A 16,202-nucleotide genomic window follows, 5' to 3' on the forward strand; every position below is an offset into this window, starting at 1 on the left:
ATTTTGTAAAATATTTCTAGTTTGAGTTACTATACACTCAACTGAGGTTTGAGAAGTTGGTACTCTTTCTAACTGGGCTTTAACTGTAAAGCACAGAAAATACTGATAATTCAATTTTTCGTTTGAAATTGCTGATGTTCAGTAATAAATGTTATTTTTCTGATTTACGATAGTTGTAAACACTGAACTTCGATTATATTTAAGTTTTACCGAAAAATGTCAAACGTCACTGGAATTTAATACAGAAATTTAAGCATTCACTATTTTTAAACCAAATGTAAACATGCAGACAACTGTAAACCAGAACAAAATATGCTAGTGGCACATTGAACTGTATTCTTCTTGTACTGTCTCCTAACCAGGAGGAAAAAAATCTGGAAGACTTCCCTTTTTGTTAGAATGGCCGTTTATGTGAGGTAAGCAACCTACCCCTGGATTACCCCCTGCGAAGCACTAAGAAGAAAACTTCTTTTATTACTTCTGAATCGCCGCGTAACGCTATGTAGAAAAGGGAAAAGAGATGTCAGTTTGAAGCATTCTATGAATCCAAATAAATCATTATAAATCATCGAAAGTCAAAAGCTTTTTTTCATGTATATAAGACTTTTTAAAATATTATTCGAGTTAAAAGCTCTTCAACTATTCAAGAAACGCTCCAGCAGGATTACATCTGAACGAATGAATTCCCAGTATCGCATCTACACAACTTTGTGTTAAATAGTTTTTGTTGACGTTCCAAATTGGTGAACATGTTGAATTACATAAAGATGATGCATGTTTGCCGAATAGACTTCACGGATATAATGATCAATAATGCGTTCCAGACATTTCATAAGAAAAGAAGTTAAACTAATTCATGTAAAACTCTTTGCTTCTTATTAAAATACAATGTTTATCCTGAAAGGGGCCTTCCTTAGCCGAGTGGTTAGAGTCCGCGGCTACAAAGCAAAGCCATGCTGAAGGTGTCTGGGTTAAATTCCCGGTCGGTCCAGGATCTTTTCATAATGGAAATTTCCTTGACTTCCCTGATCATAGAGTATCATCGTACCTGCCACACGATATACGAATGCGAAAATGGCAACTTTGGCAAAGAAAGCTCTCAGTGAATAACTGGAAGTGCTCATAAGAACACTAAGCTGAGAAGCAGGCTATGTCCCAGTGAGGACTAGATATGGGCAAAACGGCTCATTTTAGCGAACGGATCCGATCTGAATCACTCATTTTAGTGAACCGAATCTTTCGAACGGTTCGGTGGCTCACAAAGAAAGAGCGAACTGGACCGATCAATCGGAAAAAAGAGCGGTTATTTCCCTGTTCGTTTACATTTCGCATATTTTACTCTCTCATTCTTCATCCCTATAGATAAGAGAGATTAGCGGAAGCTGACATTTCTGTCAAAGTGTGAGCCAATGGATTACCTGTTTTGCTCTTGTTCACAGATGATCAGCAGGAGTTTTCTTTTGTATGGGGAAAGGCATCTAACTTCAAATATCTTGTGAATGAAAGCTTTAATCGAAAACATATTTGGTAGGCGTGATAGCCACAACCGGTACCAAATATTTTTTCGAAAATATTTCCCAATTTTGAGAAAAAATCCGTTAGATGCGTAAGATGAGTAATGTAATCCGCTTGACATTATTTCGGTAAAAGTTGCTTTACTTAGAGCAAAAATGTGAAATATTTGCTGGATTTCCTATTCACATGGGACAATTATGCGTTTATGGGCAGTAAAGATCTATAACGAAACAAAATACACTTTTTTAGCAATGGGGAAGTCATGTCCATGTTACAATATTATTCTCGACGCCGAGCAAACTCAGCACTGCTGGTCTGTTGCCAAATCATTCCATTTTACTTCCGCGTATCTCTCATATAAAGGATCACTATTCATCCCCAAAAACCAAAAGGCAAAATGTACTTTGGCGGCATCTACAAATTACGTAACGCTCTTGGGGGAAGGAGAGTAGGCTCAAGCGTTACGGCTTATATAAAAAATTGAAATTTGTCGCTCGTAAAGCAAGGTATATGACAAACGTTATAATAAGACCGAAGGAGAATAGAGGAAAAGAATCGGTGCTCTTCCGGGTTACTTTTTGTCTAATTCATGCTAATCAAATGAACCGACTCTCGCCAAAAAAAGAGCCACGGATCACTCGTTCTTTTGAGTGATCCGGATCTTTTGAACGGCTTCGATTCTTTTTGCCCATCTTTAGTGAGGACGTTAATGCCAAGAAGAAAAAGAAGTTTATCCTAAAACGATTTTTGCTGATCAAATCTAAAATTACCTATTGTTTAATCCTTAAAATGTGCTAACGAAGATTAAACATGAGACCTATTCTATAACTATTTGTATCGTTAAATTACAGATATATGAGAAACGAACGCCATCGACACTATTGAAAAATAGCTATCTCATGAAACCTCCCAAGCCTACTTCAGGACAGCTGATTCGTCTTTCAAATGGATCGCCAGTAAAACCAAATTATGTAAGATTATTCCCTGTATAATTTTAATACTGACATTATAATTCCTTTTATATTTTTAGCTGCAAAACCCAGCTGAACCTGCTCCGGTAACGAATATGGAAATCGCACCGAAAAAGCAGCCCGAAGAATTGGGGGATGGCGATCATAAGTCCCTCAATGTGAGTCCGAAAATGTTGAAACCGTTAGGAACAATGGAAGATCCAACGCCAGCTGTAACTCCAGCAAAATCCAGCAAGTCCAAGAAAAGACATCCAATACCAAGAGTTCGTGAAGTACAAGAAAATGCAGACGATGAAAATAATGAAAAAGATGAAGAGCATCAATTTGATGAGTCATTCTGTAAAGAATTCAACCAGTACGCTTTGCAAACAGAAACTGAATTCGATGAAGCTATTGAGCATGAATTATCTAAGCTGAAGAATGAAATCGAAGCTGATGGCTCTAGCAGTAATCTATTGCGTCGCAAAAAGCAGCATTTTGTCACCACAGAAGTGTCTTATGAGGATGATTACGAAGCTGACTCCTCTCCAGAAAAAAATCGTGGTAAAGCAACTGATCTTTTCGAGCATAAGTTGCATATAAGTGAGTTGGAAGAACAAATTCGCAATATGGGTGGTCCACTTTTGAATGGTGGACTAAGAAAAGATAAGTCACATCAAAATGGAAAAAAAGTGTCGTCACCTGGTGATACAGATGCCGACTCCAGTACAAGTACCAGCGTGAGCAGAGATTCATCTTCGAAGGAGTTTGAGTCAATGAAACGAGAAATTAGAGAGAGTATTATGAAGAAAGAGTGTTTATTGGACACATTTTGTGACGAGATCAATGGGAAGGACGAGCAAATTAAAATAAACAATGGTCGGTCCAAAGATTCACAAAGAAGAAACCAAATTGATGCGAGGAAGAAGAAGAACTTACTTGAAGCGTTGAAAGCAATTGATGGTGATAGTTTTGATAAATGATTAGTCTTTGATTCTGGATCTAATAGTGCTGCTAATAACTGTTCATAAATGTAGAGTTTTTGAAGAAAGATATGGTGGTTTTTATATTTTCTATAAATGTAACTACTGGGAATAAACTATATTTTATAATGTATACTAACTTGTTTTCATTTCAAAATACGTAACGTCTTCTTCTTGGTATTACGTCCTCACTGGGACAGAGCCTGCTGCTCAAGTGTTCAATAAGCATTTCCGTGGTTATTTACTGAGAGCTTGCTTTGCCAAAAATGCTTTTTTCGCATTCGTATATCGTGCGGCTGGGACGAAAACACAGATCTGACAAGATCTTAGACTGACCGCGAACCGAACCCAGACACTTTCAGCATGGCTTTGCTTTGTAGCCGCGGACTCTAATCACTCGTCTAAGGAAGGCTCCCAATATATTTTGGCTCCTTTGTTCCCTTTGTCATGTGAAGTTTGTAAAACTTTGTGGGCTAAAAATTAGTGTCAATATTCTTCGCATAAAGCGCACTGTCCACAAAAGCATAACTGTCCCATATAGATAAAATTGAAAATGAGAAAATAGTGCTCAAAGTTTAAGGAATGTCTTCTCATTTAAATTTTTTCCTAGTAAATTTTTGTATGACATATTCTTGATTCATCACCGGCCAGATTTTTCATTTTGCTTCAAGGGGTAACGCTCCCTTAGTGGAGTTAGCTCCTATTGTACAAGTAGTTTGTTTCGGCATATTTCGCACTAATAAATGACTCTGTGATATTTTTCTTTGATGTAAGAAGCGAGTATGATGCAGACAATCAAATAATATTCATTAAAATTATTCGTGAAGCTATTTAAAACAATTAGGTAATTTGCTAAAAAAATTGCCTCTTTGCACCTATAATGGTGCATCAGTATCCATAGAGGAGGGTTTCATAAGAAATCAATGGATTGCGCCATTGAAAGAACCATACTGAAAATATACTTTCACTAAAAGAACAGTGTTCCTATTATTGGCACAAGGATTTTTCACAGGTAAAGTTATAACGAATCGCGCTTTTCATACATTTGAATGACAGAAGGATTTGGAAGCTAACGACTGATACATTAAAATCACATATTTTATGATTTCATCAGCATATTTTAGTTGGTTTTCCTTAGATACACCACTAATGGTACATTTGCCCTGATGATCAGTAACAATATAAACTTGAACATAATCTTCAAACATTATTAAACTTTTCTCAAATTAAAACTGTTATTTCAAACACTTCCAACATTTCGTCTGCAACATGTGCTTGCTTTCAGGCGCAAGCGCTTCGCGATTTTTATAGTACCGTAAAACGGGGTAACTTTGATAATGCGGGTAACTTTGATAGCGCGTAACCCACCACATACTAAACGAAATATCATAATTTCTGTTAAACAGTTAAGCAAAACGAATGCAAAACTTAAGAACATTAGTATGACACTTCATGCAAGAGCGGTTTTCATTTGAATCAAGAACATTTTAGGCTTTTTATACGAATTTAAAAAGTTTACACAATTTTAGAATTTTCGAAACGCTTACAAACAATCTGTTCTACGATCACTATTTAATGTAGTTTTGAATAGTTGGCCACTTATCTTTGAAAGCCTAGTTATCATAGAACTTGAATACGGTCTCAAATCTCTTAGCGAATAGCATTTTCACAAACTGGGACCATTTTTGTAATCTAAGTCAGAAATTTCCATATAACGTTAAACGCCTAGAGGTATGCAATGCCCTACAAATGTTCGTTATTCATTCAATTTTGTTCGAATCATACTCCATTATCAAAGTTACCCCAAAACAGAAAACCAACTTTCGATTATATGAAAAATTATATATCCATTCAAAATAAATCTTTTGTCAATTTATCGACTGTAATCGATAGCTAGGATGCCAGTACTTGTTTTAAAAATATAAATTGTAAATCTTTGAAACAACATGCAAAAATATTCAAGTTTTCTTCGAAAAAACTATCAAAGTTACCCCGTTTTACGGTACTAATAGAAGTGTCAGTGGCAGTTTTGTTCCGTCCGTCATTCGACTGGTAGTTTTTGCTTCTCTTCCTTTCCCATGCTTGTTGTACGATAGCCAGCCATATGATTCATTCACAGCTCACCTAGTAGGTTGTCTTACAAAAATATTATACTTTTCAACGTCGAACGTGTCGGTTGTGTGTATCGCAGACGTGTGTTTTCCTTGTGCGCTCGATCACTAGTGAGGGTATAGCAGCAAATAACTTGATCGACAACCTAAGTGCAAGATTTCTCTATCTACGTTCGCTTTGTATAGTGAAAAATCTGGTGTGTGCAATGAAAAGAAGAGATTTTTCTTTATATGAAAAGAATTTCACTCTTTAAATTTTCTACGAATATGTCGTCCATATAGTGGACCTGTCTTATCAACAAGTCACAGTGTTGGTGAATAATAATAAAGTGCATAGGTTTCCAGAGGCTGGTTTCGAAATATCGACTAAGCAAGCGGAGAGGCAGTGAATCTAATGGGAGTGAAGGAAAATTTCATAGGCTTGTTGCAAATAGAAAGAAAACGGCAGCTGCCAAGAATTCGCAACACAAAAAAGCAAGCAGAGCAGTAAAGTGGAAAGCAAGTGTGTACAACTAGTGCAAATGCCGAAAGTACCGATATATCATCAGTGCGTAATCTGTTTTGGGGAAAAGGTATAATTGCGATAATCAATTTTGTGCAAAACCATCCTAGGTGTGTTGTGGGGGTAAGAAGAAAATAGATAAAACGGATTGTAGAAAATTTTTGAAGGTCGCATCTGTGACCAGTTGTAGCTCCAAATAGCAAGCAGCTAATCGCCGCAAATCCGGCAAAACAATGGCCCGGCTAACGGAAGAGATGGTCATTGCCAGGTCAAAACAGTCAGACCTGGCAGCAATCAAAAAGCTGAACTGTTGGTAAGTTGATGCATTAATTTTTTTGTAATAAGTGATATATAAAAAATCTGGGTTTTTAACCAATGTACATTGTTTTCTTGGGTGATGGGGAGGTGATTGACAAACTACTTTACAATTCTCCTTTATTTTGTAGGCATGGAAAAAGTAAACTTGTTATGAGAAGGGTCCGAGATTCCCGAAAATTGGACTGGTAGCAGGTCTCTTTTCATGGACTTGCTCACTACAGTTAACTCTCCCTTACTCTATATCTCCCCTATCTTGATGGAAAACACGGTCTCGCCAGCATATTTTGATCCTCTCTAACTCGATGCAATCTGTTTCAGTTTCTCATAAAAGTTTACTCGATATTTTGATTAAGAGTTTCAAATTTCTTTCAATTAATGAATATCTTAAGTTTGAGTATAGTCGATTTACCACAACTCGGTATTCTATTACTACATGGAAGTTTTGATCCCTTCGACTTTACATGCATCGTGCTCTCCTTATCCTTATCGATATATCCATAACTCGATCTATTCTCTAGTTGATGTCACTTGTGATAACTCGATACATTTTGAAAAACCCTTCTCAGTTGCTGAATTCTGGAATACTTCTTATTTATGAGTAAATTTAAAACATGAAAACAAAAGAATAGATTATTAATAAAAAAACATTTTTCGAGCACTTTTTGAACAAGTTGTCGAAAAAATAATTCAAAATATTTTGCAATTTTATGATCATGTTGATTTTTTTATATTATTGTGGTGGAGTAGTGTTTGATCCTTTGATCGCGTCGCTTGCTCTTGCGGGGGTGAGCGATGAACACTTTTTAGTCATGCTAAAAAGGGTAATCGAATAATGTCGCGAATCTGGTTAGGCGTGAATATATCATGGATCGCATCACCAACCACCTTGATCTTTACCTTATTACACCAACCGAATAGCCTTTCCATTAAAACTTTGGAGATGCAGAGGTATACTCGGTCTCTTGTAACAATGGTTGTCCAACTAACATTCCTTCCCTTAACCGATGACCATAACTTGAAGGAATGCCAAATATGTTTGTGAAATGTTTGATTTTAATATGACTAAGAACTAAGAACTATTTTTCCTGGCCAAGATCACAGGGGTTGACGGTGCCAAAGTAGAAGGTGCACCATAATAATATCCGTCTGTGAAACATATCACCCTCCCAATACTTTGACACACCTCTAACGGTTCATGATTTATCATGAAACGGCTGCATTCAGGCGGAGGATCTGTTAATATGTTTCGGCGTATTATCAGGTCCTCTTCGAACGGAGGGACCGCCAGGGCTCAGTAGTTACTTATAAACTAGTGCTGGTTGTTGATGTTACAGTCCGTTTACACGAGCTGTAGCATCCTATGTACTAATCAGTAATGGTGGTTAAGTTTCAAAGCTAACGTGTGATCAATCGTTTTATAATGCAACATATGAATGGGTGTTTGGTGAAACTGTGAGTTATACTCGTCGTTATAAAATAAGTGATTGTGTAGGGGAAGTGGTGGTAAAATTAACAGGGATGGTTAAATGAACACCGTGCCTTTTACTGAGAAAAAACAAATTTCGATGTATTTTTATCACGCACGGACGATTTAGAGCATAAATCTAAGTGTTCGGGTTGATACGTAGGTCAATTGAAGTGAAAATACCAAAGAAAACTAAAATTTTAGAAAACCACATTTGAAAATTAGAACTGACGTAACTTTTAGCTCGAAAGACTTGAGGTTTTTCAGTGAGGTGAATATCGTTATGATATGATGTCAAATTTGATACCTATAGAATTGTGAGGTGAATATCGTTATGATATGATGTCAAATTTGATACCTATAGAATTCTTTTTGAATGGGTTACAATCATTAATGGATGTATTTTCGGTGGGACAATAAAAATTTTCAGAAATATTTGTTTTGCTCACGTTTTTGCGTGGTGTTCATTTTACCACCAACCGCTGTTCATTTTACCCACATAGTGCAGGTAAAATGAACATTTGCATCGTTTTTTGATAGCGATGAAAATATGTGAAAATTTAGCTATTTAAGTCTGAATCCATGTCACTGCTTTAGATTACATCCCTATTTTTGATGTTGTGCGATAGAGCTATACAAATTCCTCGTTTTTCTATCATATTTATATAAAAATTATTTACCAGTCTAACACAGATTCCTCTATTATTTTCCACAAAAAAGTTCTCAAAGATTTTCGTAGGATTTCCTCTAGAAATTCTATCATCTTTTCTTCATTGGATTCCAACAGTAATGCTTACAAGATCGTCTTAGTCTCCTTCAGAAGATCCTACGTAGATTTTATTTTTCAATGATTCTTAAATCTGTTTCCATTGAAGTTTCCTCCGAAATTCTCTCCGGGTTCTCCCAGGATTAGCACCAGAAATTCCTAAAAATGTTTGGCCCTTTTCAAATGACAGTCGAGGTAGATTTTGGTAAAACTTAGTTTGTAAAGTGGCTTATTTTTGTCAAGAAATATTCAGCCTTATTCAGAAAGTTTTATTAAACACAGAGAGGGTGCTGCTAGCTCGGAATAGGATTTAGCGCGAAATGGATCCATATCATTATAATAGACAATTATACTGCCGTGAATCGCAAGTTAGTCCCATCTGCATTTTCGTCAAAATTGAAATGAGTTCAGTTTTCAACATATCTTCCAATGCTTTGTCTTGTTTGTTGATTTCTTCGGAAAAATTAAGAAAAAAACTGCAAGTTAAATTGTCCCATAATGAAAAGTAACCATATATCAGTATATCTAATACTACAGATTTCCGCATCATGTAACACAAAAAAACACAAGCCCATTTCCTCAATGCCTACTTTTTACAGATGGGACTGACTTGCGATTTACGGCAGTATAGTGCTGATGAGTCGTTTCTAAAGACTAGACAGTCTCCTGTATAACCAGTAACATAAAGTGACAATTTCCGAAAAAATCGTATTGGTAGAGGCATACATCCCTAAAAAAATTGAAAAGATAAATAAAAATAGTAATTATTTTTTGCATAATTTATGATAACTCGTTGTTTTTGAGCAAATAATTGAAAACAATTGGAAGACTTCTCTCTTTATATACCACTATTAGGAAACAACGAGCTATATATCCAGTTATTAATGGCTTTAAGGCGTCATCATAAATTGTGCGTAAGGTTTGTTCGCATAAAGATCATAATTGTTGATAGTGTCGGGAAAATAATTTCAACCTTACGAACCTTGAACCTCACGGGATCAGTATCATTTTGGAGAATTAAACGTACAGATACCGGTTTTCAATTCTCACTGTCCAGCATTGACGACCTCTTATTGTGATTACAACTTTCTAACTTTGAAAGCATGCCACCAAACTAGAGCTCATGAGAGTCTGTAACTAGCGGTACTGTTTCGCTTTTGAAATAATGTGTCTAATCTAAGCTTTGAAAGAAATATCTGCGAATAGCCATGCTGCGCGTAGCTAACTGTGTACGTTCATCTGCGATACGGCATGGTGCCACATAAAAAAGCTCGCTTTTTCGGAGCTACAATAATAGACAACATTGCTGGCGGAATGGTTTAATGTGTTATAGGCACTTTTCCTGTAGAAAACCACATCACAGAAAATGAGACCAGGTAAAAATATGTTATTGTTGTTTTTCTCTATGGGAGTACCAAATATGTGCACCAAATAGGAGAGAAGCTACACATATTGTATGTAGATTTTGCTCTACTATACGCATCACTTTCACTAAGGCACATTAAAGATCCGCAAGAAATTACGTACGCCCAATTTAGCAAAGTATGTTTTACAGCATATTGTTTCAGAGCAGGAACAATAAACTGCATCTTACATTGCTATGTATACGTTAAATTGTCATTTGCATTGGCTACAAGCAAGGTAGCAACATAGAATACCTCACATCAATAGCTCTTTTGGTTTAAAACGACGCTATGCGAAACCGGTTTGTGTTACTATACTGGTGGTAGCTTATAGGGTGGTTACACTTTTCCTAAATAAAATGTCTGGTCAGGCTTTTACGTATTTGTGATTGGTGATTCATAAATCAAGTGGAGAGACCATCTATTTGGGTAATATGCATCTTAGTACAAAGTTACGAAAAATATAATGTTATTTTTAATAGAGTTTGATGTAGAGAATTTGTTGTCACGTTCGCTCAAGGTTCATTTTTTTTTGGATCAAACAGCGTACAAAGCACCTACCCAGATCAGACAAGCTTTGTTAAGCTGTTTCATTGACTGCTATATGCAAACAAATTTTGTTGTATAATCTACCGAACCCATGGTAGAATTAAGAACTGATCCAACGATTTTCAACCGACTACAAAAATCTGTTAAGTTTACTATAATCAGGTAAAAATCACTGAGCAGTGCAGTAAATGTGACCATGTCCATAGTAGCATATACTAACAGGGTTGAGAAAAAATCTGAAATTCATTCTACAGTAGCCAAACAAAGCCAATCGCAGTCAGCGAAGCCATTGAAACTCACGCATATCGCTGCTGTAGGCAAAGAGCCTTTAAACTTGTAAAGCACCCGATGCCAAGGGCAACCCAAAATTACTGTAGAAAAATGTTCTATTTACCGCATTTAGAGCCTTCAATGACACTAACGATTTAGAAAATTCATGCACCCAACATAGGCTACTTGATGGGATTCACGTTTTTGAACTGCTGTACTGGGAAAGCCACGTGATTTTTGCGAAATTCAAGCCTACTACTATTACCATTCTCAGCACTGTCCACAACAAAGCATTGTATTTCAATCCGTGACACCCACCGAACAAGAAAGTGTGGTCAAAAGTATAATGTTAAACTTGTCAAATCAAGAATGTTTCTAGTCATAAATACTGCAATGCTGGCAAATATACCGAATGTATTTTCTTGTGTAGTGATGTTGACTATGTTTTGGTAGGGTTAACAGATTAATGTAGTCGGTTGAAAATCGTTTGTGCAGTTCTTAATTTGACCATGGATTGAGTAGTTTCTACAATAAACTTCATTTCAGTGTAGTGGTCACAGTATTAAGGGTCATCCTTTATTATGGGTATTATTTCCATTTGAATTCCATTCAGAACATAGTGACGCAAACCTCGAATCAGGATATTATCAAATTTCATTGAACCTAAAATTTTCCTAGCCTTGGTTTTCAGTTTATAATCTAACCTTTCGAAAACATCCTTGGCTCAAAGTATTCTATCTGTTTAAAATTGATAAAAATAAAGTTTTATTATTTCATTTATTCTTTTTTTTTCTTGAAATGAACGATCGATCAGATAGATTATGAGAATGTCTTAAGCGACTCTTAGCCTCTTTGAGATTCTAAAATAAAATGAAAAAGGTTTGAAAACAAATTAACGATTTTAACGATAAAAGATTTATGTATGATATGGAATAAGTTATAATTTCTATTTTAATCTTTAAAGCTCTGCAGATTTCGTCAATATTTTGCCATTGGCTAGGCATAGATATGTTAGTTTGGAGATGTACTGGTCTTTGGACTCTATCTAGTCCAAAGGCGAATTGCTATAGAATTTATTTTAACCAACAAATTATCATCGAAACAGACACAACACAAACAACAAAGCAAGCCACTACAAACCGTTTGTCCCAAGTTTTGCAGATTTTGATACAATTTCAAGAAAAATTGTTATGACAAACAGGGGCAACATTGTTGCACATTTTTCAACACGTGATTTATCAGTTATTACGGTTCTTTCGAAAATTTTCCGTTCTGCGGTAGCTGCCAAGTTCTACCGCAGCTGTCAAAGTTCTACCGCAGCCTTGAGAATCATTGTATCATTGAACGAAACCATCTAATCAAAGTATGCTAGTAGAGTCCAAAGCATTGAAAAACAGCCGAAACAAAAATCATTAGTCTGGTTTCCAAGGTATCATCGCAACCGATCGTTGATGCTTTGTGAAAATCAGTAATGTGACAGCTGCGGTAGCTTTCTGTTCAACCGTAGAACGGAAAGTTATCTCTAAAATTGCAATATTTTAAACACAAAATCAAATTCGTTCTATGGCTTTTATTCCTTAATGTTGCAATTTTTACCAACACTGAAAAACTATTCAAGAATAGCAAAGTCGAGCCTAGACGCACGCGGTGGACGATCATATTTTTCTGTTCAAGTTGTGATTAACTGTTGTTGCGGAATAAGACTGTTGCATAAAGAATAGTAAAGGGCTGAGAGAGACTCGCGAAGAGGAAAAATATCAACGTCATATGCAGCCCAGATTCCCCTCTCACGAAACGTCAAATGCAGCCCACCGTTTTAATGGCTGAAAAAGTGAAAAGTATTGTGTTCAAAGTAAATTGTTATTAAAAACCTCAGTCAGCGGAGCAGTTTTTACCAAAGTTGCTGATACATCTAAGCAGAAGATTAATTATTTCTAATGTCTGCTACGTTTGCTGGCATGAAATTTCACTCAAACGGCTATTTATGATTCGATGTGATGCAAACTCAATCATTTTTTGCTGAGAGGTTCATGTGAGGGTTTGAACGGCTTGCGCATAATTGGTATAAACACAGAGGGGAATTAGAAAAAAACTCAGCAATCACAGAAAAAGAAGACCGTCTTCGCGAGTCTCGTCTCAGGTAAAGGGCAATGTCTTTGTTGCTGCGTGTTGGATGACAAATAACTGCTATTTATACATTAGGGTGGTTCAAAATATCGTTTTTGCCCGCTCATTTGATTCTAGACCAAATTCTTACTGTTCCCCCAAAATTGAAAAACTGAAACTACACTAGTTTTTCAAAGTTTAATGGGAATTACTATGGGCAATTCGTTCAATCGGACATAGTGTTTGTCCATGTGTTCTTGCGGGTTTGAGCTACGCCGACACTGTTAGATGCATTCATCGGCTCCATCCCATTACCCCGAACGCCATTACCCCGAACGCCACTACCCCGAACGCCACTACCCCGAATGGGTCACTACCCCGAAAGCCATTACCCCGAATGGGTCATTACCCCGAACGCCACTACCCCGAATGAGCCATTACCCCGAATAGTATGAGATACAGTATAGTATCTTGTTTTGCGTGCAAAAATGCGTCTCTAATGAAGGCTGGTAATTAATGGCACGTAATATTCGTCGGTAAAATGTTCATAATATATTTTCCCTTCTTTTATATGCCAGCTATTCTTTCGAAATATCTTGATGGCAACTATATCCTTCTCATTCTTTCTGAGACAGTGTCTGTTTATCAGCTCAGTGGGCACCTTCGCAATTCAAGGGTTCATTCACAAATTTCATTTCGCCAAAAATTGCCATTTTTAACACCTACCCACCCCCTCGTACTTTTTTTTGTATGGAAATTCTACATATTGTGAATGGGCTGTAACACTTTGAGGACGACCAACCACAAACTTTTTTGCTCCCTTCAGCGTTACGAAATTTGCGAATGGGCTTTAATAAAATAAGCCCTTTATTGACTGAAAGGAATTCGAATCCATAACCCTCAATATGGTGTTGCTTAACAGATGCGTAGTCACCGGTATTTGAACTTGTTGGTGGTGTTCATATTTCAATTTTGTTTTTGAACAAATATTTTTCTTTCTTATGAATATAGGTTGTGTCATAGCATCACGTTGTTACAGTGATCATTCACGTCATAGCTGCAAACATTACACCAGAAATTTGCCCTTCTTTTTCAAATAGGCTGTTCTTTCACGATTTTGTTGGATAAGCTAGTCACTAATATTTCCATATAGAACAGCTTTTTATAAAGGAATATATCTTGAAGGCATTCACTAAAGTGATTCCTGCTATAATTCTAATCGGAAATTTTCCCTTTCTTTTATCTTCTTGTATTAAAACAGACAGGTCTCTCATGGATTTACTCACTACATTTCTGCCATCATCATTTCTTCATTATCTTGAATCAAACAAATATTTTTTTTTGTGGTTATCTCACAGAAATTCAAATTAATGATCCCACAAATCAACAAAAGTTCTTACTGTAGTGTCAATCAGAGGCCGCCGATTTTTCTAACATGTACAAGTGTACAAGTGCGATAGCGGAACGGTCGTCTATTAGGTTGTTTTTTAGGCGGGTTCCATAGAACAACACTTGCAGCGACTATCTCAGGGTGAACTTCCATTACCATCGTTTACGAAACAAACCCTTTAAGAAGATCTTAATCTTAATGCCCGACACCTATACAAATGAGTAAAGGAAGTGGCTACCGACGTCCAATAAGAGACTTTACTACATCCTAATTTTGTGCATATTATAACTATCCTTCTCATAATATATTCACCCTTCTTTTCGAAATAGGCTGTTCTTCAGAGCATTGCAATGTGGCTGTGTGAATCTTCCCAAAATTAGAGGACAAAACTTAGTGTGTAAAAATTATTTGCTGAACAACTAGCTGCTTTTTTATCTTCTTATATATGAAAAATACATTTCTGACCCAAACTCGTGAAATACTCAAAAGGAATCATACAATTATCTCCCCACTCTCTAACTAGAATATGTCTCAAAATGTTATCCATTCGGGGTAATGGCGTTCGGGGTAGTGACCCATTCGGGGTAGTGGCGTTCGGGGTAATGGCGTTCGGGGTAGTGGCATTCGGGGTAGTGTCATAGAATCGCATTCATCAGCTACAACTTTTCCGAAGACCGTATTTAAATCGGAAGTCTCAGTAATCAGTCCCAAACAACGTAATTGATGTCATGATACTCTTTTTCAAATGTTTTTGTAATATGTTGAGGAATTAGTGTCATCATTGTCGTCATTATGGTTGTAACTTATTTGAATTTTTGACATTAGTTTCAATAACAACATTTCTAGTGGACCTTTATTAGTTCATACTTAAACTTTAAGTACCATCCCAAAACTCATCAGAAAAACCATAGAAAAGTTAAAAATGTAATACTCTTGCTGCTTAAATTCTAGCAGAACTATACTGCCCATAACTGCATATTTCTAACATTCGACAAAAGTAGGTGCAGAATACAAAAAGTTCTTTTTATGACAGTATACGAAGAAACTAAAATTTGTTAAAATTACCAAGAACTCAGAAGTGCTTATTTGAAGCTGAAGTTTTGTACACCTAATATCGCATATTGAGCAAATAGTCAGAAAATAGTTCTAGAAATTTCATTGCTACTACATTACGACACTCATGCATAATTTCACTGTTTTGTTGAATGTGACAAATATGCAGTTATGGGCAGTGTAGATAAGATAAAATATATGTATTTAATTATGGATTCTACCAATCTTTCATTTATGTTGTGCAATATCTAAAGGGAATTTACAAAGGATTCTTTTTAAGGAGTTTAAAGTGGTAAACTTGTCTTGGGCGAAAAAGTAAAATTGCACTCTGCCAGAAATTTTACATTTATACAGTCAATTCTCCATAACTTGATATAAAGATAATCGAGTTTAGATGGTATCGAGTTACATAACAGAAAACCAGTGCAAATGCAGTCCCAGTGACCATCAAGGTAGCTATGAAAACCAACTTTTACTATGGAGTTTTAGCCAAGAATTTCTTTGTTAACTCCAAGGATTCTTCTACGTTTTTTTTGTTGTGTTTTGCATTTTGCAATTATTTATGGAGTTGTTCTTAGTTTTTCTTGCCACTTAACGATTCTGATATAAAGTTTGCAAATCTCCATACGAGCGCATTTGGCTTGTTTTGTCTTTTGAATCGGAGATGAACCTACCTACGAAACACAGGAATAAAGCACATGGTGAAGTATTTACTTGTTTTCATTGCAGTAGAAACAGTTTCTCATTTTGCAAAATTTTGATTTCTTGATGAAGCTAAAGTCACACTGATGTGAACCGCTTCCCAGTTCCAACTTAAAAAA

The 16,202-nt window shown here is 36.2% G+C and overlaps 2 protein-coding genes across 10 annotated transcripts in view; both read left to right on the plus strand.

Moving 5' to 3' along the window:
- LOC5578490 (lebercilin-like protein) overlaps positions 1–3,581 on the plus strand; it is a 45,843-nt gene extending 42,262 nt beyond the window's left edge. For all 3 annotated transcript variants that reach the window (XM_021843831.1, XM_021843832.1, XM_001663829.2), the window contains 2 exons: positions 2,367–2,486; positions 2,546–3,581. In XM_021843831.1, the coding sequence (XP_021699523.1) occupies positions 2,367–2,486; positions 2,546–3,448 (1,023 nt within the window). In that variant the 3' untranslated portion in view covers positions 3,449–3,581. The remainder of the gene's footprint in view (positions 1–2,366; positions 2,487–2,545) is intronic.
- A 1,986-nt stretch (positions 3,582–5,567) lies between these two features.
- The window catches only part of LOC5578486 (putative uncharacterized protein DDB_G0279653), a 74,536-nt gene continuing 63,901 nt past the window's right edge, over positions 5,568–16,202 (plus strand). For 2 of the 7 annotated variants that reach the window (XM_001663827.2, XM_021843838.1), the window contains exon 1: positions 5,573–6,374. In XM_001663827.2, coding sequence (XP_001663877.1) covers positions 6,295–6,374 — 80 coding nt within the window. In that variant the 5' untranslated portion in view covers positions 5,573–6,294. Of the gene's footprint in view, positions 6,375–16,202 lie in introns of all 7 variants that reach the window. The other 5 variants (XM_021843833.1, XM_021843834.1, XM_021843835.1 and 2 more) reach the window with 5 other exon arrangements.

This window comes from Aedes aegypti, chromosome 2, assembly GCF_002204515.2.
Source record: "Aedes aegypti strain LVP_AGWG chromosome 2, AaegL5.0 Primary Assembly, whole genome shotgun sequence".
Classification (NCBI taxonomy): Eukaryota; Metazoa; Arthropoda; class Insecta; order Diptera; family Culicidae; genus Aedes; species Aedes aegypti.